Source organism: Dermacentor variabilis, chromosome 1, assembly GCF_050947875.1.
Source record: "Dermacentor variabilis isolate Ectoservices chromosome 1, ASM5094787v1, whole genome shotgun sequence".
Taxonomy (NCBI): Eukaryota; Metazoa; Arthropoda; class Arachnida; order Ixodida; family Ixodidae; genus Dermacentor; species Dermacentor variabilis.
Genome location: NC_134568.1, coordinates 72534532 through 72556690, shown reverse-complemented (window position 1 = coordinate 72556690; position 22159 = coordinate 72534532). Strand labels below are relative to the sequence as shown.

Genomic DNA, 22159 nt, shown 5'->3' with positions numbered 1-22159 from the left:
CAGAATGAGACATTTCAAGTATACGGTAATTTTTAAACAGAAGTTCGGCATAAGCCGCGACAGTGCGCCGACACATTGGCGGATGCAGGCGGCTTTCCTGAATTCAAGGACGGGGAAACCGCTAACGTAGGTTGAAGCACCGGTGATCGAAGGAGAGGAGGCGAGGAATGGCGAGTGGGAGTGTATTTCTCTTCTCGGAACGAACAAGTGTTGAAAGTTTCGAGAGCAACAATGTGAAAGGGAACGCTCTAAGGGTGAAAGGCGGTTTAGTTCGCTCTTCTTTGTTGCCATAGACACTGAAACACGTGGTGACTTGCAGTGGTGGATGCCTACAGCATCTTGTTTGTTGGTTTTTATGACGTTAGCTTTCCGTTTAGGAGGTATAAAAGGGAGGACGCGCAGCCTTATGGCAACACAGTCGCTGGGAACGAGTGACACTCAAGAAAGCAGCTTAACTTGTGAACGTACTGCGTTCTTTCTAAGGTTGATTGACCACGTAAATATGAAGGTAGGTGCACTATGTTGTGTTCTGGTGCTATCGTAATGTCAAGCGATAAATTCTAGCGTTCACTTCGAGAGTAGCATCTCATTTTCCCATACTGTAGGGGTACATGTGCGCCTAGTATGTTTACTGCAAGCACCCGCGTCAGAATGGTGCATTCAAAACAGTTCACTTCTAGTTTTCCAGTTGAATTGTTGGATTACATCATGGAGAGACGTACTCTAACTCTCCGGGCGAATTTTTCAAAACCTTTTGTGAATATTAAAATCATTTATCAAAAGTATATTGCTACTATTTACAAGTATTGGTCGTATACTGTTCTGCTGTACTCGTGATGCGAACTTTGTAAAGGAACTTTAGATATGAAGATTATAATATGTAACGACTAATTCGCAACTTGAATAAAATTTAGGTTATATGTAGTTCAGTTATAACGTGCACATTTTTGAAAGAGTGAGAAAGAATGTCGCACACAACTGCTGCTAAAAAGAAGAAAAGACGCTGATTCAAACATTGAACGTATTTGTTTTTCACTTCTATGCGAAAGTCTCACGACGATACATTGACTACTACATAGACACATATTGCTACTACAGGCAGGACGTCTATAGTTAAGATTCGGAAATGCCTCCATTTTACACTCGTGTAACTAAACAGCGCCTTTATGAAGCCAAGGTTTTACGAATATGTTTACTAACGTCATAAACGAATCAATAGCGGGTAGACAATAACACAGGAAACAGGAAACGCAATGGGTATTGACGACTGCATGACATTACATAGGAAATATATTGACAGTATTTTCTATTTTTTCTGTCCGCTGCCACTGAGCTGCTGTAATGTGTTTCGCTTTAAGAGATTCCCGACGCATACATCAGCGGGTACCTTTTGTTACGTCAGGAAACCGCGCAGAGTAGCTTTATGCTTCTACATATAAGGATATTTGCGCTCTTTGAGATGACTTGAATTGTTTTTTTCTCTTTATGCACAGATCTTCGTTAGCATTGTTCTCTTCGCCCTTGTGGCATGCATGACTTTTGCCGAAGATGCCGCCAAGAAGGACGATAAGAAAGAAGATAAGAAGGACGTTGAAGGCCGCGGTGGTGTGCTGGGAGGCCTGGGTGGCTACGGCGCCGGAGTCGGTCCCGGTCTTGTAGGTGCCGGAATTGGAGGCCCTGGGCTTGTCGGTGGTGGAGTCGTTGGCAACACCGCTTTGGTGGGAGCCGGCCTTGGACAAGGAGTCGGCCTCGGTCATGGGGTTGGCCTCGGTCATGGAGTCGGCCTCGGTCATGGAGTGGGTGGCGGCTTCCAATCGGGATACGGCGCCACCAGCGGAGGACACCAGGCTGGCTTCCAAAAGGGCGGCGCGGGACACAACCAGGGATCTGGCGCCTTCGCTGGCGGCTCTTCCAACAGGAACGTGAACGCCTACAACAACAACCAGGGCTACAGCCACAGCTCGGGCTTCTCTTCCAGCGACAGCAAGAAATTCGGCTCTGGCCACCAGCAGGGTTCGTCTGGTTTCCAAGGAGGCGCCGCCGGACACCAGGCAGGATTTGGGCAATCCTCTTTCGGAAAGGCTGCGGGAGTAGGACACGCGGGCGTTGGGCTCCACGGCTAAAGGTAAATAACGTTCGGAAAGCTTTCAACTGTTAATTGTCTTCAACGGCATATCATCTAGCAATTCAACGTCTAGAAAAAAGTTACATAAACAAAAGTAAAGAGGACGTAAGGATTGGTGTTTCAGTCCAGAAAAAGCATTTCCTTTTTAAAATACCTGGCAAGAGAGCCGCTTTTTATAAAACATGGTGGTAAGGGATGTTGAACCTACTAAAGCGCATTTAGAAAGGGTATACGGTAGCGCGGTTAAGAGACGGGACAAAAGAAGACACACAGGGACACACACCGTACACATACACATACACATACCGTACACCCCTTGAAGATGCATTACCAACAAGCCCACCATTGCAACCCTCGCATTTAGAAGATTCTGGAAGGCAAGCTGGGTTCCATCAAATGTAAGGGAGGCTTCAAAAGTACGTAGGATTGGCGAATAAAAAGTGACACTAACAATCAGGTACTCTAACCGAATCCAATAAAACCCGAGGTGAGACATCGTTTGTACAAAGCTTGAATAAGGTGAATTTTGCTGCAGCCGCGACCTTTCTTTATTTTCTTCTTGCGGTTCGCTAGCATATCGTGTTAATTTTTTTTTTAATTTCGTAATGCGCTTGAACGACCAACCTGTTATGAAGGAATATTTTTTTCCCATTTGCCTCCGATGGTGTGTAGGCAAGTACAAAGTTATTAGTCGTGGTCATTGGATGTAACATTGGTATTTCTTTTTCAGGGCTTTTGAACGGAGTTCATGGAGCAGTGGAAGTGATATCACCAAGGAGAAAACATCGGGCATGGTCACTTCATATCATTATGTAGACATTTGATATGTCCAAAAACATTTTGTGTTTGTTTGAGTAGCAATATTTTTGTCAGCACAACGCTGGTTCTTCATCACAAAGGCGGTGGCTCTACCACCTAGTCAATAAATTTTTTTTATGCTGAAATCAGTCGACTTTTTTTGTGATGCCTCATAAATAGAATGATAGGTCGGCTTAGCCGACAGCATTTAACAGTGTTGACGCAGTCACCGATTCTCAGATACAGACAGAGAAAGGAGATAAAGAAAGCCGCTGAGGTTAAACGGCCCAAGTTAACCAGAGATCGTTCTAGTTCACAATCCTCGACCTAAGGATCGAATAAGGAAGCCACTGGTTGGTAATACATGTGTTGTAATCAAAAGTGCGTGGCACTCTGACACAGGGATTAGCGACCAATGGCTTTTGTATGTTCTTAGGCCTTGGTATACATCTCTCCTCAAGTCACTTTTGTTGGTCTTACGAACATAGAGACAACAAACGTGTCCTCCCTTTTCAATCGGCTCATTCAAAGCTTGCTAAGAGGGCGATTGTCCCCTGAAGCCTTCACAACGCACTACCAAAATCACGTTATCACAAGTGTGAAGTCAGCTTCCCAAACCAACTAAGCCGCCGCCTTATACACTACGGGTACCCCTCGAAGCTCTCGGTTTTGGTAGCAGAAGGCTTATATTGAAGAAGACGAAAGATGTACGCGGAGCCACACGCAGTAATAGCAACTGTAAAGACAAGACGGTGGTCGTAACATACATGCACACAGTTTTCCAAAATGGGCGAAAGGTAGGTGGAAAGGCTGGCGTCAACGTGGTGTTTTCGGCACCTGTGTGATTGTCGGGGTCGTGCAAAAATGGCAATGAAAAAAAAAAACGAGACTTGTCCCTGCAGCGTCAAGCACAGAAACCCCTATGTCGCTTGTACCGAGCGAATAGCCTATTTGATTCCTCTGAACAGTGACAAGGTGTATATTGGGCAGACGGGCAGACGACGCTTAAAGAGCACAACTATCTCTGCACAGCTAAAGATTCGGCACATTTTGCCTTTCATTGCAGAGATTACGGCTGCTCGCCCACGTTTACCAAAACAGAGGTAGCGTGCAGGGAACGTAGCAAGCAAACTAAAGAATTTCAGAAGGATTAGAAATCGACAAGGAGAAGGACACATGGATCAGCTGCCCCACAGCATCGTTTACAGAAAGAAAGTGCGCTGCCCGGGCATTTGATTCCAGCTTGGCCACACACGGTGATGGTCGTCTGCATTTTATTTGTTAATTTCTTTGTTCTTGTTTTCCTCGCCGTGCAGCTGTCATAGCGCGTGCGCTTATTAAAGCGCTTACGAAAAAAAGGGCGTCCTTGAGCAATAAACCAATAGTTGCAGTTCAGCAGATGTGTATGTCCTCATCATTCATGTTTGTGTGAACGTTTTTTTAAGTTCCAAGCTTGCTGTTTCACAGAAACTGCAAAAAGTAGTTGAGCATGACCAAGTGCCTGATTGCGTAGGAGTTTAGATAACTTTGTTGAAGGGTCATTCCACGCCAGCTGTCCCAACTATAGAGGTTGAGCAATTTTCATTTCTCTAGAAAAATTACAAAAAATTACACACATATATGCATCCCCTGGAAAGCATTTTCCCAAAAAGTCTTGAGCGGAAAAATATTTTCCGCCTGTGAGGGCCATTTCAACTTCACGAAACGGTGAAAAACCAGGCGCTGAAAAGAAAAATTACCAAGAATCTACGTTTCACGCTTTTTAAACTTTGTGTTCAACGTTGTCTAAAGCTTGTGCTTTCATTATGAACAGTTTCACAAGATACTTTTGTGTTTCTCAATCCATAGAACCAAGGTAAAAATGCGCAAAAGTCCGTTTTTGGGAAATTTTTCACAAATCACGGTCAAGGAAGAAAACCTGGAATTATTTATATAGAACTCTCCCTAAAACCTACCATATTCTAAAATTTTATTTTCGCCACAATGTCTAAAATGAGAGCTTGACTTTATAAAAAAAGTAGCGCTATTTTGGACTATGTTTAGGCGTCGGTAACACACAAAGGTGATCCACGAAAAAATACGCAGAAAAGCAGATATAAGGGCGAAGCATACCAACTTTCGCCACGGAAACTTTAGTCAAAGTAATTTGCGTTCACACCGACAAAAAGAAAAAAAAAGCTTTGAATTAGAGTCCCATAATTGCAATATTTTGGTTCGCGCTTCGACTTCACCTGATAGCATGTTGGCGGGAAACACACACCAACTGAATTAGATGCGTAAGAAAATGGTAGGTGTATCTACAGCATATGGTTTTCGGTGCTTTCTTTCGTACTGTATCCTTCACACAAGGTGTCCCAACTATCATGCACCAAGATTTAAAAGTATGCAAATGCCACGTACCTGGACAGAACCAAGGTAATGTTGCTTGCTGTCACTTGGGCATACTCAGATTATTTATTGAATTCCGCCTGATTACATAATTATTCTTAACTATTCACGTTCTCAAAGATAATATGTAGATGAAAAGTGTCAATGAGAGAATTGTAGAGCAACATGAAAAACTCCCGATACAGCTTTCTGTTGCTCAATACCTGCTACACAAAAGTGTCTTTCCGAGCGTGAAAGTAGCCCGCGAATACACGCAAAGTACCTCGAGCAGCTAGTCGCGCGGCGATTTTGCGTGCACTCGCGGGTTTCTTTCACGTTTGGAAACACAAACGACTTCATGCGTCCTGCAGCATGGTCCCCGGACGTTGCAGAGTCGTCGAATTGGTCGACCAATCGGCGCCGTCTGTACTGCAGTCTGATCATGTGAGCTTTCATGGCTCTGCTGTTGTCTGCGGTTTACTTCTTGCATGCAAACATTTGCGATGCCGTGGGAACTAGTCACAGTTGCCCGAGTATGAAGCGTGTATAGCCACAAAAGGTGACATCTCTTGCGCTAACGCGTCGGTCATGCCGCCTTCCTTTGGATCTCACGGAGATATGGCGAAATTGTGATGTGGTTCTGCAGCTAGAAGCATGCCTCGCAAAAATATGTCGCCAATATATAGGGATGGGAAATGCTTTTCTCACGAAACTCGTATCCACCGACCTTCTTCCTCGCTCCCCTGCTCTCTGTTTCCTCTGTCTTTTGGTTTTGTTTCTTGCCATCTCCCTGCCCCCCACCCGAACTTCTAAAATGTAAAGGCGTAATCAGAGACGTTCTGAAGACGCAAAAACTCCAGAAATGAAACTTCTTATTGAACCCTTCAGGACGGAAGAGCAAAACATAGCATTGCTATCTCTTGCCTCGAAAAGCAACCGCGCTGTCACTGCATAGGCAAGCTCCCCAACGCAAAGAAAAACACACAAAAAATGGAGAGAAGTTCATGGAGCAGTTCAAAACACTTAGTCCCCACGACAACAATCACAAGCAGAAACACCACATGTCAGACGACTACGCGGTGTCTCTCCTGCGCTGCGTTTTCTTGTCGCTACTGTGTATATTGAGTGCTTTCGCGTATTTCGCCGTTCCGAAACAACGCACCGATACGCAGTACGTGCTCTTTTTCCGAAGGTGCGCGTGCCTGCGAACGATTTCAGCAGGAATAGCGCTCCGAACCCGGGGCAACATTTTAAGCAGAAACCGGCGTAAAAGGCGACCCCGCGTATACGTTGGCGAGGCAAGTTATCGTTCCGCTGACCTCAAGGCCGAGAGCAACGCCGGACCCCCTCGCCACGCCGGCGCGCACTGAGGAAGAGAAGTGCAGCGAGAAAACAGAGAGTGGGTTGATCCTTTCTCGGAATGAAAGGGAATCGAAAAAGTGCAGAGTGAAATCGAAAGGAGGGGAACGTTCGGCGCACTGCCATGGCTTCTCCGGGTGCTCTTTTTTGTTGCTCGTCTCCACCGTAATGCCGCCGACTGGCAGAACTTGTCACTGTTGGGCCTCTTCTTATTTGTATATTATCGTGGACCGACGGGTCCTCTCGGGTAGGTGGTATAAAAGAGGTGCAGCAATGCGGTGCGGCAAGTTTGCAGCTACCAAAGCGCGGTGCACTAGCCGTAGGACCGCCAAGAATCTTTTTGTGGCAGCGTAACCATGAAGGTGGGCTCGTGTTCTTATTCTCGAATTCCTATTGCGCAGTTTCAATGCATGTTCGCCTGTACCTCGGCTTTTGTCAACTTCCATGGCTCTGTTGTTGTCTGCATTTTACTTCTGGCGAGCAAACGTTTGCAAAGCCGTAGTAGCTAGTTACAGTTGCCAGAGTTTAAAGCGTGTATAGCCACAAGAAGGTGATATCTCCTGCGCTGACGCGCTGGACATGTCGTCTTCCTGTGGATCTCACGGAGATATGGAGAGATTGTGATGTGGTTTTGCAGCTAGAAGCATGCCTCGCAAAAAAATGTCGCCAATATTACGCTTAATTCCGCCCTGAAAGTAACTCTATCGGTTATCTATACTATTGTTTTACCTGAGTGAATGTTAATCTTAGATAAAAATAAAGCGGCATTTACCTTGCTAGCTCTCCTGCAATTTTTTCTCCTGTGAGCAAACTAAGAAATCAAGAAGCTGGAGATTTTTCGTTTCATCATTATTGAATGTAGGAGACGCGATGACAGGCGTGTGCATGTTAGAAAAGTTGCACGTACAGCTTCACGCAGTGTATGCAGGTTTCATTCGGAGGGATAATACAGAGATCGGTTAGCTAAAAGCCTCACCGATGTGTTTTAAGCAGGCGCTAGCACCAAACCTATGGTAACACCTTTGCGAGCTGCTGGATGCTTAAATTGCTGCGAATAAGACAAGAAACGCTGGAAGTAGATGATGACCATCAAGCAGTGAAAACAAACTGAACGCCTTTCCTTTCGAATATAAATAAGAATGGTGAGGGGCATTTCATTCAGGGAACTCTATTTCGGAACTTAGCCTGTTGGAAATGGTCAAAAGGAGACTAACCACAAACTACTTCTAGAAGTGCACTATCCGTGCGCGTGTCACGCTGTCAACACCGCACACTTCGATAACACATTTCGCTGGGACACAGATAAACGCAGACTTTAGAAAATAATTCAATTTTCGCAACGCAGTCTTTCGCAACCCTCACTCTCCTCGCCCTCGTGGCCAGCGCCGTGTTCGCCGAAGACATCCCCAAGGAAGATGAGAAGAAAGAGGACAAGAAGGACGTTGAAGGACGCGGCGGATTTCTGGGAGGCGTGCCTGGCTACGGTGTTGGCGTGGTTCCTGGCGTCGCCGGTGCCGGCGTCGTTGGCCCAGGAGTCGTTGCCAACCCCGCCTTGGTAGGCGCTGGTGTCGGCCACGGCGTCGGCTTGGGTGGTGTTGGCGTGGGACACGGCGGCGGCTTCCAGACGGGTTACGGCGCTAACGCCGGAGCACACCAGAGCGGCTTCCAGAAGGGTGCCGCGGGGCAGAGTCAGGGATCCGGAGCCTTCGCTGGCGGCTCTGCCCACAGAACCGTCAACGCCTTCAGCAACAACCAGGGCTACAACCACAACACCGGCTTCTCGGCTTCCGACAGCAAGACCTTCGGAAGCGGTCAACAGCAGGGATCTTCGGGCTTCCAGGGAGGCGCCGCTGGACAACAGGCCGGATTCGGACAGTCCTCCTTCGGCAAGACTGCCGGTGCCGGCCACGCGGGCGTAGGCGTCCTCGGCTGAAATTCCGGTTTGTTTGCTATAATAAATTCTCTAGCTGAGTTGAGCGCTTACTTAGCCCCATCCTGTGTTCCGCGTGTGCAGCTAAATTTACAAAACTGTCCGAGTTTAAGAATTGTTGGTTATTGTCCGGTGGTCTAAGGTAATGATGCGATCCCCTACCACGTATATAGCTAATAATGTGTTCGATTGCTCCTGTTCCTAAAAACCGCTAAAGCGTACCGTCTCCTTAGTGAATATGGGACCTGTTGACTCGACAATCGTTATCGTTCTCTCTGAGAGCAAGCCAAATAATATTTCTGACCTCGACTTTGTCGTGCATTGGCCTAAATAGTTGCGTCGGTTCATTTTGTATCCAGTAGAAGTAGAGCATCAAGTTTAGTGCGAACTAACAATTTTTCCTAATTTTCTTTTCAGCTGTTCAAGCTCAAGCTTCACGCCCTTTCGTCATCGTCACATCTCAATACTTGACATTTCTGCCTCTCGAAGAACAAAAGTTTCAATAAACAGACCAATCCATTAATTTGTGGAAATTGCTTGTCTATTTGCCGTGTCTTCAATAGGCTCGCAAGGAAGGGCGAATATGTTAGTGGACAACAACAATCAGGAGAAACTAATTCCTACGAGGCAAAGAGTACTCCACGTTTACGGGATGATCACGCCTTTTGAACATAAGCGAGTTTTTGAAATGCTCTTGTGAGTATAGATAATATGGAGAATTTCACTACAAGAACACGCAAGCGGCTTTTGTTTGGCTTGCGTACGCATGCCGCTTGGGTCCTGGCGAGACACAAGCAGAGTTTATCAACTTGCGAAGAGAAACTCTCTACCTTGAATACACAGCACGGACAACGTTCAGGCTAATGAAATAAAAAAAGAACAGCGGTCATTTTTTTAGATTTCAACACTTTTATTTATCTTGCTTACTGAAGGAGTCCAGAGACAAGACGCCTCAAGAAGTGGCCTGTGAGATTTGGGCGTTTGTTACAACAGCAGTATCAAGTCGCGCAAGGGGTGGTCAATGTATTTTTCTACATTTTCTCATATGTTTTGGCAGTCAATTCCGCGCACAACGAGTAGCATGATTCGCAAGCATTCCCTCGATATATATATATATATATGTATAGATTATATATATATATATATATATGGTGTCCTTTCTTCAGTTGGACTAAATCTAAAAAACGTCACAAAGCATAATCAGCAATTCCTACTGTTCAGGTGGATTACCTGAAGAGGCAGACACGAAATACTTGCATGACAAGTCGCAATGCGCAGGAAGTTTTATTAAAAAATATTCACTCATAAAATGTCTAATTAACCACCTTAGGGCAGATGTCAGAAGTGCGAAGTTAAAGTAGAGAAGTAAGGTTTGCTAAGCAGAAATTAGCAGAGAGCAACTCCTTAGCAGAGAGCAACTCAGATTCGAGATATGCATCCTCAAAATATTCTAGCTAGATAATAAATTGGTGTCCCAATTATGGAGCGTCTGAAACTACTGGTGGGACGCTTTCGGGGAAGTGTTAAACGCAACTTCAATATACTTCAAAGCCCATCCTAAGGGCGGATATGTCGAAACATTCTGCTAAGCAAACACGACTTTACTACCTGAAGAAAAACAAATCAAGCTCCTGCTGCTTCACATGACTTCCCTAATCCTCGGCTTCAATTTCGCAACTGCAACATTCGCCCGAATACCTAGAAAAGGTAATTAGGGAACATTCGAATTTAAATTTTTCGACATTGCGATTTCGCATGTAGATAATGTTTATTTCTTCCCGACACCCGCTTAAAAGGCGGAACATCACCATCCATCGGAGGCAATTTTGTTTAATTACACAGTTGAATCAGCATGGATGCAGTTTTTGTTGCACATGAATCGAGAACTCGTATACTGCTCTGAGTATGCTGCAGAATAACAGCAGGAGAAAAATCCAACACAGACTTTTGTGTCCATATAATAATGTCAAAGTACGTTTATTGTTCGGAGTAATGAGATTTTATTCTTCTTATTTCTTTCTTCTCTTATTCGAGGTTTGAGCCTTTGATCCGAGTCATCGCTGGAGAAGCGCCGCTACATGTGTTTAAAGTTTCAGTCATAAAAGACGTGACGCGATCATTTATAAAATATTTGAGAAGGATTTTAGAAGGAAGTATTTTACGTAAATATAAGGATTGGCATGCAAAAATGTATACGTTTATCAAATAGAATAATACTTCACAGAAATTTTCATGTTTCGTGCTATTTACGTTCGTAAATTTAGCCGGCAGAGCCATCTAAGTCATTCAGAAATTTTTTGAATCTGCAGCTTTTACTATATGTCATTACCCCCATTTTATCAGGTTACTGCATCTGCGCATGATTGCGCAAACTGCGTTTGAAAGTAGCTCGATTAGAAAAGGGTTTTTCATGAACCTCAATAAAAGTTCGTGCCTTTCTCAAACAGTCATGCTCACTGATAACTTTTCGGATATTAAATAATAATAGGCGTGATTTAGTCCTGGTACCACACTCACTCACAGTTCGATGCATCGCGAGTGTAGAGTTTAACAAAAGCTGTACCTGAGGAACTGATAAGGTTCCCAAGGTTCTGGTCGTTTGACACGCATGCATAACAGATTTTGCTGTGTCGGAGTTTGTTAGAAGCGTTCTTTATTGTACAATTTTAGGTGTAAAGCGCTATGCATACGACACTTTTCGCAGGAGGTCTCACTTGACTCGACAGAGATAAGAAGCAATAAAAGCCGATCACATAGCAGAGGCATCATTGAGTGGCTCCTTTGATTTACATGATTTGGGGGTGGCCATTGGGGGTGCATGCCAATTCTTGGCCAATCCTCTAGAATGAGTATTGACACGTGCACTTGCTTAACATTGACAGTTTTGTTGCTGTATCCTCAAGCGTCACTACCACGTGACAATATATACCACTGGTACACGAGAGGCACACATAATCCCTAAATGAAGCTAGATATGTGTGTAGTACTTCTCTGTACATAAGCGTGTGATTGTTATTCTTCTCTCTCAAGCATTATACAATATCACCGTGGTCCTCGTGACATGATAAAGTGTACTAGGACCTTTTTTGAGTGGCGCGACACGGGTTTCGTGTCACCAGCAGTTGCGGTGCTGTGGTCGGTAACTATTGGAGGTGCATCGCCGTGAAGCGTGTTGCGTGCTGCAGCACGGCCTGTCTGCCACGTGCACCTGGCGTCCAACCAGACGGGCGATGCGTAGAGCTAGCCCCCCAGTTTGCTGTAGACGCGTTCAACGGTTAGCGACGACAAAGCCGCTGCTACGAGCAGCACTTCGCGCGACAAGCGTGATAAGACACGGAATGCGTCGGTGAGCGCCACTCGTCGTATATTCTAGTTCACCGTATAGCACCGCTGCGTAGATGTTTCCCACTGTGCATACGGTGATTTGGTGTTTGCATTTCGGCACAGCTTGTGAGCGGTGTAGCGCGTAAGGTGTGACCTCTGTGGTGACAACATTGTAATCAAAAATAAGCGTAAGCCAGATAGGCTATTGGTTCAGCTATTTTTGTACGCATTCCTTGAAATGTATGAAGCTCTTGATTGATTGAGTGAGTGATTGAAAAATAAACATTGCATGAGCTGGCACGTTGCACAGAATAAACGTAAACGCAATTGTACGTATCGCCGTTAGTAGCATTTAAATAACCGCTTCAATAAAGTTGCGCTTCACACCGATTCCAACATGCGAGTTGGATCTGCATGGTTTTTTTTTTGTTTTTATTGAAGTTGACACTATAAGAACTCAAAAGTGAGAAACTTATGTTTATGAGCGCTAGAGCGTTCTACTTATTCTAGAGATCCGTGCAAAATAACTAGGGCCTAATTCACAAAGCTTTTCGTTCGTAAGTGATATTTGTTATGGGCTGGCCGCCTTCGCTAATAATGTGTCCCACATCAGGATTGGCGCAAATTTCCTCTCACGCGCAATTTTAGCATAAAAGCTTTTTTGTGAATTCGGGCTCTGGTGTTTTACGTTCCGGTAAATTCGTGTTATGAATTGCATAAGGCAGGTAAACTTACGTCATTCAGTATAACGAGCATAGTTTTCAATGCTCCTTCGTCATTGAGAGAGTAAGAGGGAGTTGTTTGCTTAAAAGCAGAGGAGTTTGTCGGTGTAAAAGCCCTGGCTTAAACATGCTACACTGCAAGGGAGGAAGTGCTGGACAGACCATAGAAGAATGAGGACAGAAGAAAAAACAATTGCAGATGCAACGCATATGTTGGTATACATGTGAAGCGGTTTCGTGAAATGTCATAAATTTGCCTATTTCATTCCTGAATTTTTAGTGTAAAGGAAGCTGGTACACGCGTTCTCACACAGCCGGGCTACACAAATGTGACACATTCGCTCATCATCCAAGAGAGCTAGTTGGCGTGTGCACGATGGAAGTATACGCACGATAGTAGCTGAATGGTTAGAGTATAGGGCAGCTATACGGGAGGACCGAAGCTCGATCCCACCAGCGCGCACGAATTTGTATTTTGTTTTTCTCAGTGTGAGCTTTCCGGCGAGACAGAAGCGGCACACAGCCTCCACGATCTGGAAAGTGCGGGATAGTTCGCAAAGAAAGCTTCACTTTGAAAGAAGACAGCACGACTTGTCGGTTTGATTTCTCCTCTCACTTAATAAAGGAACGTTCATCCGTTAATGCAAATTACGTAAAGGAAAGCCTGTGCTTTGGAAGTACTCATAAATGATTGGCATTTACGATACTTCCACAAAAAAAAGGTACGAGTGAACTATACCTGTACTTGAAATTTATTGCTGCGCGGGAGATAACAACTCATGCTATTTCTTTAGAGCACAGCTCTAGGCGCCCGTTCCTGCGGCGAGCGTCAGCGGCGTCGGCGGCGTAACCGAAAGAACGAGCACAGCGAAAGGTGAAAGAGCGAACGCGGAGCGGGATATGAAAGACGCGAGCCGCGAACGGCGGAGACCAATGAGAGCGGCTCTCATTATGGGGCTTGACGTCCTGAAACTGCGCAGGGAACTATGAGGGACGCCGCAATGGAAGGCTACAGAATAATTTTGACCACCTGGGGTTCTTTAACAAAAGTTCTTTCATTTCGCCTCCATCGAAACACGGCCACCTAATAGAAATCGAACTCTCGACTTATTTCATGCTCCGTAGTTGAATGTCATAGCCACTGAACCATCGTGGGGTGCGCCCGCAGAATGCCACAATTGCAGGTATTTGAATTTGAGGCCATAAGTCAAATAAAGAAATAACCCGCCGTGATTGCTTAGTGGCTATATGGTGTTGGGCTGCTAAGCACGAGGTCGCGGAATCCAATCCTGGCCACGGCACCCACATTTCGCCGTGGGCGAAGTGCGAAAGCACCCGAGTACTTAGATTTAGGTGCACGGTAAAAAACCCCAGGAGGTCCAAATTTCCGGAGTCCTCCACTACGGCGTGCCTCATAATCGGATCGCGGTTTTGGCACGAAAAACTCCATATTTCTTTATGAGTTAAAAATAACACAGATGATATATTTGTACTGCGAGCGAGGTTACCACCTTGGTGACACTAATAGTGGCGTTACTCTAGGAGTGTACTTTCACCTTGGGCCTCCAAATAACTTTCTCGGGTTAGTACTCGCATGATTGTGCCGTACCCTTCGCGCCCCTTCCACTATTACACGCTTTTATTATTGCTGCGTAATATTCCCGTTTCCGAAGCAGCACTAGTCGACGCGTTATACATTTAACGAAAACCACGGCGGGTCATGGGTTTCAGGGGTTTTACACAGGGGATGCCCTCTGCGCAAGCCGGGACACACACTGTCTTACGTCCTGCTTCTTTCCGACTTCTTCCGCTCGAGGTTTGACCTGGCGTTACCGTTTTAACCTACACAAGAAGCTCTCCTTTACCCGCTTCTTCAATGTGCATTTTGCTATCCTGCATAGCAGCAAACACGATTATCAAATACAAATAAGCCTACACTTGGTACATTTTTCCTCAGTTCGCACTGATTATCTTTGGAACTCGTATATCCCTGCTTGAGAGCTTCTAAGCTGGTATGCACTTCCTTTAATTAATTAATTAATTAATTAATTAATTAATTTATTTATTTATGTAGCTTGTGTGTGTGTGTGTGTGTGTGTGTGTGTGTGTGTGTGTGTGTGTGTGTGTGTGTGTGTGTGTGTGTGTGTGTGTGTGTGTGTGTGTGTGTGTGTGTGTGTGTGTGTGTGTGCGCGCGCGTGTGCGTGTGCGTGTGCGTGTGTCTGTGTGTGAAAAAAAAAAGGCGGGGTGTATCGCCGCAGCCCTGAAGCACGGTTATCTTCAAAGTTCTGATTAACGTTTTCGTACATAATTTGGGCGTTCTCTCATTCTTTCAGTGTTAAATATCAGCACAACATAGTCATGAAAGAGCACCAAGTGCACCACTTTACAAATGTTGGGAAGGTTTTTAACCAGCATCCACGCATGAATAGGTTGTTGGACACCTGAAAAATAAAAAAAGATTCCCCATTTTAGCAAGTTCGCCGGTCCTCTTGGCCTGATGGTGTCTTCGACTGTGCAAGTTTCAGTGCTTACGGAGTCACGCAAAGCCAAAAGCTAGAGCCTGGATGCCATGCCGAAATACATATTATTTATAAACAGCTACACTCCTTAATAATAATAATATTTGGGGTTTTACGTGCCAAAACCACTCTCTGATTATGAGGCACGCCGTAGTGGAGGACTCCGGAAATTTTGACCACCTGGGGTTCTTTAACGTGCACCTAAATCTAAGCACAGGGGTGTTTTCGCATTTCGCCCCCATCGAAATGCGGCCGCCGTGGCCGGGATTCGATCCCGCGACCTCGTGCTCAGCAGCCCAACACCATAGCCACTGAGCAACCACGGCGGGTTGCTACACTCCTTAGCAGGCAACCATGGAGCACACACTGTAATGACTCTGGCGTAAGTAATTCAGCATGTTTTACGACCGGACTGATAGTTGACGCGGAAGGGTATCATAGCTCATTGACACTTGCGGATTGCGCTGCTCTAGCGTCGTAAATTATACATGGAGGGAGTAAAACACATATGGACAACCACCCTTTAAGCATCTATTCCACCGATTCTGCCGTGATTCCTGGTTAATTACGCCTGAGGAGCGTGTGAAGGTACAGCGCTCAGCAGCAGTGTTGTTTCTCCAGTAGGAGAACTTTCAGCTAGCATTCTCGATGGCTCACGGACAGAGCCGGGGCAATAAACCAACAGCGAAGCATTTCAGTGGTCCGTTCTCAAAACCGTAGGTATCCTTTGCCGACGGTGATAACGATGCGGATAGGAATGACATCGGATTAGCAGAATGTTGTAATGCCTAGCGCATGTAACTAAACGTCGGCCCTGCCCACTGCTTGCTGGAGTGGCACCACAGGGAATGCATTATATCAGCGGGAGTGCAGCATTAAAACGGCTATTAATCATCGAGTGAATAGGCTTATTAGCCGACACTAACGTATAAGATAATATATAATACTCTTGAAGACTAGCCTCATCCGGTGAACAGGGTCACGCTATTGGTTCAGGCCCACGGCATCCTGGACTTGGAACGCCGCCCAGCTCGGACGATTGCACCGTCGGCTCATTTCTATAAAGTTTATTCCTCCTCCTCCTCCTGCAAAACACGCTGTGCTGTCATTGAACGTTTCCTATATGACAAGTACATATTCAGCAATGAATTATTCAAAGAGTAAGTCGTGAAAATCCATTATCCCGGTCCTCGTGAGTACGTTCACATAGTGAGTGATTAGGTGTAGCTCAATTTCCATCCATGCACACCAGTAGAAATGTATGCTGAAAAGGTACGGTACAATTACTCACATAATGACCGCAAACGTATTCACTGAAACATAAAAGGTTAACGATACTCCTGTAAACCTTATCAGAACGTACTTTCATGGCCACCATACCTAGACAAGCTCCGGCCATCGTTAGAGGCACTAACGGAGGTAGTAACCGCGAATTCTTTGCACAATGTTCAATCGAGTGTCCACTATTGCCTATAGAACTCCTTGGTTTTCTTTTAGCGTAGCGATAGTTTCTCATTAGGTGCGCCTTACGCTGATAAATTCTTTTTTTTTAAATTATGGGGTTCTACGTGCCAAAACCACTTTCTGATTATGAGGCACGCCGTAGTGGGGGCTCCGGAAATTTTGACCACCTGGGGTTCTTTCACGTGCACCTTAATCTAAGTACGCGGGTGTTTTCGCATTTCACCCCCTTCGATATGCGGCCGCCGTGGCCGTGATTCGATCCCGCGACCTCGTGCTCAGCAGCCTAACACCATAGCCACTTGGCCACTACGGCGGGTCTGCTGATAAATTCTGAATAAAATAGAAATTATCAGTGAACATTGCCTGCTGAATTCTGGAACTGCACAACATATATGTTGAAATTGATGATTTGGTCCATATTAAACTTTCGTATCAAATGAGCTTTTAACGGCCCGCTTCAGCTACATTGCAACTTACGCCACACTTTGTGGGCTGTTGACAGTGCCTTATGTATGCGATATCCACTAAGCAAATTGGTGCGAAAGAAATTCTAACGCCACGGCCACGTGCAGAGTGCTCTGTGTCAGTGAAACGTAGTATAGCCGGAAAACTCGAACACATTCATTGCCAGTTGACAGGGCGTACATAGAGCATGGCAGAACCTCAAAGAAAGTGCCGCTAGAAGGAAAAGAAATTGAATTAAGCATATGGAGAGGTTCTCGGACATTCGTATTTTATGAGTAAAAAGGCTGAGCTACAAATTTAAGTAGGAGGGATGGAAAAACGTATCTGACTTATTTATGGTGACTTGCGAAACCATGTCTTAGTATGTTAGATAGTCTTTCATTTGCAACAAAGGAGAAAGCCACTACTACATTTTCGAGAGATAGAAAAGTGTGCCAGCCTTACTTAAAAAAAAAAGTATATATGCTTTTTTTTTTGCTGGCCAGAAAGGGCAAAACAAGTTTTTTACACGACGTTTTAACATTGGTACTAAACATTTAGCTGAAGTTTTTTTTGTGTGTGTAGCACTACACATATTGGAGCACATAATTTACGTCTAGTCTTTGCCTACACGGTAATGAAATTTCATTTGCGGACAGTTCCCCCCATCGGACGCGTTGTTCCCCACGCTCTGGCACCTAACGGCGAAGCAAGAGCGTCACCGTTGAAGTGTGCCTGCTGTTCCCTCGCTCACGTGATAAAAAGCAACAGCAGATCCCGGAGACGCGCATGCAAGGACAAAACGACGCATGGCGGCCAGGACTTATTTACAGCTTTTTCAATTAGTTCCAGTGACTGCAGTACACAAAAGCATGGCCGAGATCGGTATCTGCTACTCTGAGGGATTCGTTTTCGGGTTTTCGGGGATGCGAATTCATTTCGTCATCACTCAGCGTCGCCAGACTGCTGTATGGTTTAACTGCGCCTTTAAAAGATTCAAATAGAAGTTTTCTACAGCCCTGAATGCGCTCAAACTTTGCCAGCGTGCTGTGGGAGGCGCACGTGCAAGGCACAATTCAAGGTCGAAAATTTTGTGTCATGGCCCCGGGAGGACAGGGCCTGCATTAAAAAAAAAAGAAACAATTTCTTACGCTAAAGCTGTTCGTAAGAGCAGATGCTAGGCAATCATGATGGCCAAATTATTAGCGAAAGCAGCCAGCCAATTATAAACCGAATTTAATAATGAAGAACTTAATAAATTCGGCCCTTTAAGTGATGCAAAAGGGAAATAAGAGGTGTTGTGGTAACCCTTTGAAACATTTCCTCATTTTACACAATGTAGCACAGAATGGGCCATATATAGGTTGCTTCCGTGGGAATAATTGTTTCGTGGAACTTTGTGGCTTCTGTGGTGGTGGAAGCGTTTTATCTTTTTCTTTGTAAGTAATATGTTACCGCGTACGCAAAAAGAAAGTGACATCAAACGATGCGCGAAATATATACAGAAGAAGGGAAACTTTACCCCGAACCGGAGGTGAATTTCTTCTCTTGAAGCGGGCTGTTTTCTTTCCACCCAGAGGCAATTATTTACAGATTCTAGTGCTGCTCTTACGCTCCTCAGTAATTATAATTCCGACCAGAAGCATCACCCCCCCCCCCTCCCGTACACGCCTTCCTGCTTCACGAGCAGTGGCGAGCGCCACGCTGTTGATATTTCACCTTCTTGCGACAGCTAAATACCGACAAAACGTGTTCCAGGTTCGGCGAGTACGGCTCTCTTGCGCTACACCGTACGATGAAATCAGTACATGCCGCTTTATAGCGTTGCCTCTCTTCTTCGTCAAACTTTTGTAACTTCTATATTTCGCAATATGGAGGAGAAGTCAGATATCCTGCAGAGTCATGGCGCCGCCTTCACAGTGGCGTCTTTTATATAACAATGATATTGAAGAGCGGTGGACGTTCTCTATATACAAGGTCGACCTTCAAAGTTAAACTAACAGTAATACGAATAAGAGCGTTAAGATAGCTACGCAAAATCTGCTTGCAAAGGTTGTTTTTATGCGCTTTGGCGGAAATGATTTTAGAGACAAGTTAGACTAGCAAATAAATGAATAATAAAAAACTTCACAATTACTTTTATTTCTATCGCGATTGTTGTATACGGTTATATTTGAAACATCAAGAAAAAAGTATACCCAAGTACGCCTTATTTGATTCTCCTGAAGCGCTTCTGTTCCGAGATATTCACAATCAATATGACACGCAGTGGGCTAATTTCGCATTCAGGGGCTCGAATGTCGCCAGAAGGTCAAGGCGTGAAGGACCGTCAGCGTGACGGGAAGGGAAAAAAAGTCAGTCGTCACTTATTTTCGCCAACCGAAAGCAAGAGCACGGCCGTTATCAGTTACGTCCAGCTTGAAAACGATATGGCACATGCAGTGAGCTGCGTCACAATGGGGGCGGGCGGCGCCTCCAGGGAAACAATTATACATTACCACATTGGATCTACTAAACACAAACGAGTGACTATAACGACGCCCTCTGCAAAATTTGTAAGCAAAAAGGTACGCTAGACCATATAATATGGGAGTGTGCTGGCTCCCCAGGAGCCAAGGAAAACATTGGCAGTAGAGAAGCCTGGGAGGCCTTGCTATAGAGCGAAGCTGAAGACGACCAGCGTCGAGCAATCCGCTCGACCGTTGAGGCCGTGAAGACTCACCGTCCTCAACGCGCGGGGACTGCTTCGTCCTCACCCCCCTACCTAGTGTAGGTTAAGAGGCGGGCACCCCAGCTCGGTGGAATAATGAAGTTTTCAATCAATCAATCATTTAACTTTGTATTGAGCTCCGTACACCTGAATGCGAAATTGGCTGAATGATCGTAAAATTTAATTATGGCTATCTCGGAACAAAATTTCTCCATAAGAATCAAGCAAACTGAAGTTGTCTTCAAAAAATGTTCTCTAAGTCTCAAGTATAAACGTATGCCAGCATTGTGATAGCAAGAGATTTTTTTTTTTTGGGTTCTGTCAATTAAGTGTTTAGCGAATCTAATTTGCCTCGAAAATTGTGTCCACCAAAGCGCATAAACCGCCTGTGCAAGCAGATTTTGAGTGGCTACGATAGCATTTTTGTTAAAATTACTGTTAGTTTTAAATATGGAGACAAATATTTGTCCATATGCAGTAACCAGCGGATTCATTATCGTCAGTACAATGAAATTACTTCCACGGGTGCTTTACAAGAAACCCGGAGCTGGGCGCGTGCCCTTTTCCCCTAAATTTTCTCTTCGTTAGAGTGTGAACGAAGATAGCATAGAGGGGGAGCGGAAGCAGCAATTAATGAAGTGTCTAGAAGATGTCCCGTATGCAACGCGAGTGTACCCTGCACACCTGTTGTTCTTTGCGAACAAGGCCCTCTGGTGTGAAAGCGCCGCTCGACATCAGCAACGCTGCGCAGCATTCGGACTGTTCCACTACCTGTAGAAGAATCGACATTTGAGCGAGCTGGTACTTGTTGAACATGTTGAAGTAGCAGCGCAAAACGACTAAGGCAAAAAGCAGGAAGGACAATCGACAGCGCTCAACTCGCAACTAACTTCACTATAAAGCACACATGGCGTCATTATCACTGCGCAGGCAAACCAGCGAAACCCTGTAATCTAATGCTATGCTATGAAGTGGTTTAAAAATGCAAATTCACTGTCAAGCAAAGTTAATGAAGGCATGCTTTTACAACACGTTCCGTTCTTCCCTTGATATGGTAGACCTCAGTAATCTGATTACGTGATTGCTACGTGCGGAAAGAATTGTGGTACTTCTCAAGATTGGAGCCCACACATGTTCAGAGCGATGCCGCGCTACATGCGAGTACACATTGCCCACTAGTGAGCGCCTATGCTCTTACAATCTAATGTTCAGGCAGTGATCGCTTTGACCCATATATATATGTGACTGCAAGATAAAGGAAGGAAACTGGTAAACAACTCCCATTCTACAAGGCACAAACGGGGACGCGTGCTTAGCAGTGTAGCCTTTCTTATTAAAAGCGGAAGCTGCCTGAGCCAACTTCCTATCACTCTTATCACATATTTTTGCGCTTCTTGTTAGGGGCAGAAAAAATAACCTTTATGTTAACCCTGCCTTCTGCATTCCTGAGGATGCGCGTGAACTCATGTACATATCGAATTGAGCATATTGAATGAGTGCATTCTACTAGGAAGGGTTGGTAGAAGTAGAGAAAATAACCTGAATGACCAAAGGATCAAAGTGCTAAAGTATGTTGATGATTTTTTAGTCTGTGAAGAATTCTAATTTTCAGGCGACAGTTGCTCAAGTAGTTCAAGTGTTCCACAAATGTGGCTCAGGGTTGGAATTCACAGATGAAGTGCCAGCTAAAAAGGTGCTTCAATTTTTTAGATACAAGGCTTAACTCATAAGTATGTGTGCTGGATGTATTGCCGAAGGTTAGAAAAACCAATTCTAAGTTGAGCTCCACACATTCAAAGGTGGTAAGAAAGGGCATCGTATTTTCAATCTTACTTTCAGAATTTTCTAAATCTCGTTTTCAGCAGACTTTTGACAGTTTTTAAAACAACTGGAGCGTTTGGGAGTGGCAGGTTTTCATGAGAGTGCTATACGCGTGACCGTTCAGAAGCTTGTTAAGCGTGTAAAAGGTTCAGCAGCCACAACAATGAGAAATTCAAAGCCCGCTGAAAATAAGAAAAAAGTAGTTGTAATTCGATATGTACAAACCACATCGCACATCCTCAGGAATGTAGCATGCAGGCAACGTTTAAGGTTTGATACGCCAGTGTAGGGTAGCAAACCGGATGCTCGTTTGGTTGACCTCCCTGAGTTTCCTGTCCTTGCTCTCTCTCTCTCTTCTGCCCCTAGCAAGATGAACGAAATTTGTGGTAACATTGATAGGAAGTTGGCACAGGCAGCTTCCGCTTTTAATAAGAAAGGTTGCACTGCTAAGCACGCGTCCCCATTTCTGCCTTGTAGAATGGGACTTGTTTACCAGTTTCCTTTCTTTATCTTGCAGGCACATCTCTATTGGCCAAACCGATTTGTGCCTGAACATTAGATTGTAAGAGCACAGGC

The 22159-nt window shown here is 45.0% G+C and overlaps 2 protein-coding genes across 2 annotated transcripts; both read left to right on the top strand.

Moving 5' to 3' along the window:
• The first annotated feature begins 425 nt into the window (after window positions 1–425).
• On the top strand, window positions 426–4318 carry LOC142579281 (uncharacterized). Its single transcript, XM_075689326.1, has 3 exons — window positions 426–508; window positions 1494–2125; window positions 2856–4318. The coding sequence occupies exons 1-2, from the start codon at window positions 503–505 to the stop codon at window positions 2121–2123; spliced, it is 636 nt and encodes a 211-aa protein (XP_075545441.1). The 5' UTR covers window positions 426–502; the 3' UTR covers window positions 2124–2125; window positions 2856–4318.
• A 2585-nt stretch (window positions 4319–6903) lies between these two features.
• LOC142571501 (uncharacterized) lies at window positions 6904–9102 on the top strand. The gene is made up of 3 exons (XM_075679914.1): window positions 6904–7011; window positions 7995–8589; window positions 8997–9102. The coding sequence occupies exons 1-2, from the start codon at window positions 7006–7008 to the stop codon at window positions 8580–8582; spliced, it is 594 nt and encodes a 197-aa protein (XP_075536029.1). The 5' UTR covers window positions 6904–7005; the 3' UTR covers window positions 8583–8589; window positions 8997–9102.
• The last annotated feature ends 13057 nt before the right edge of the window (window positions 9103–22159 follow it).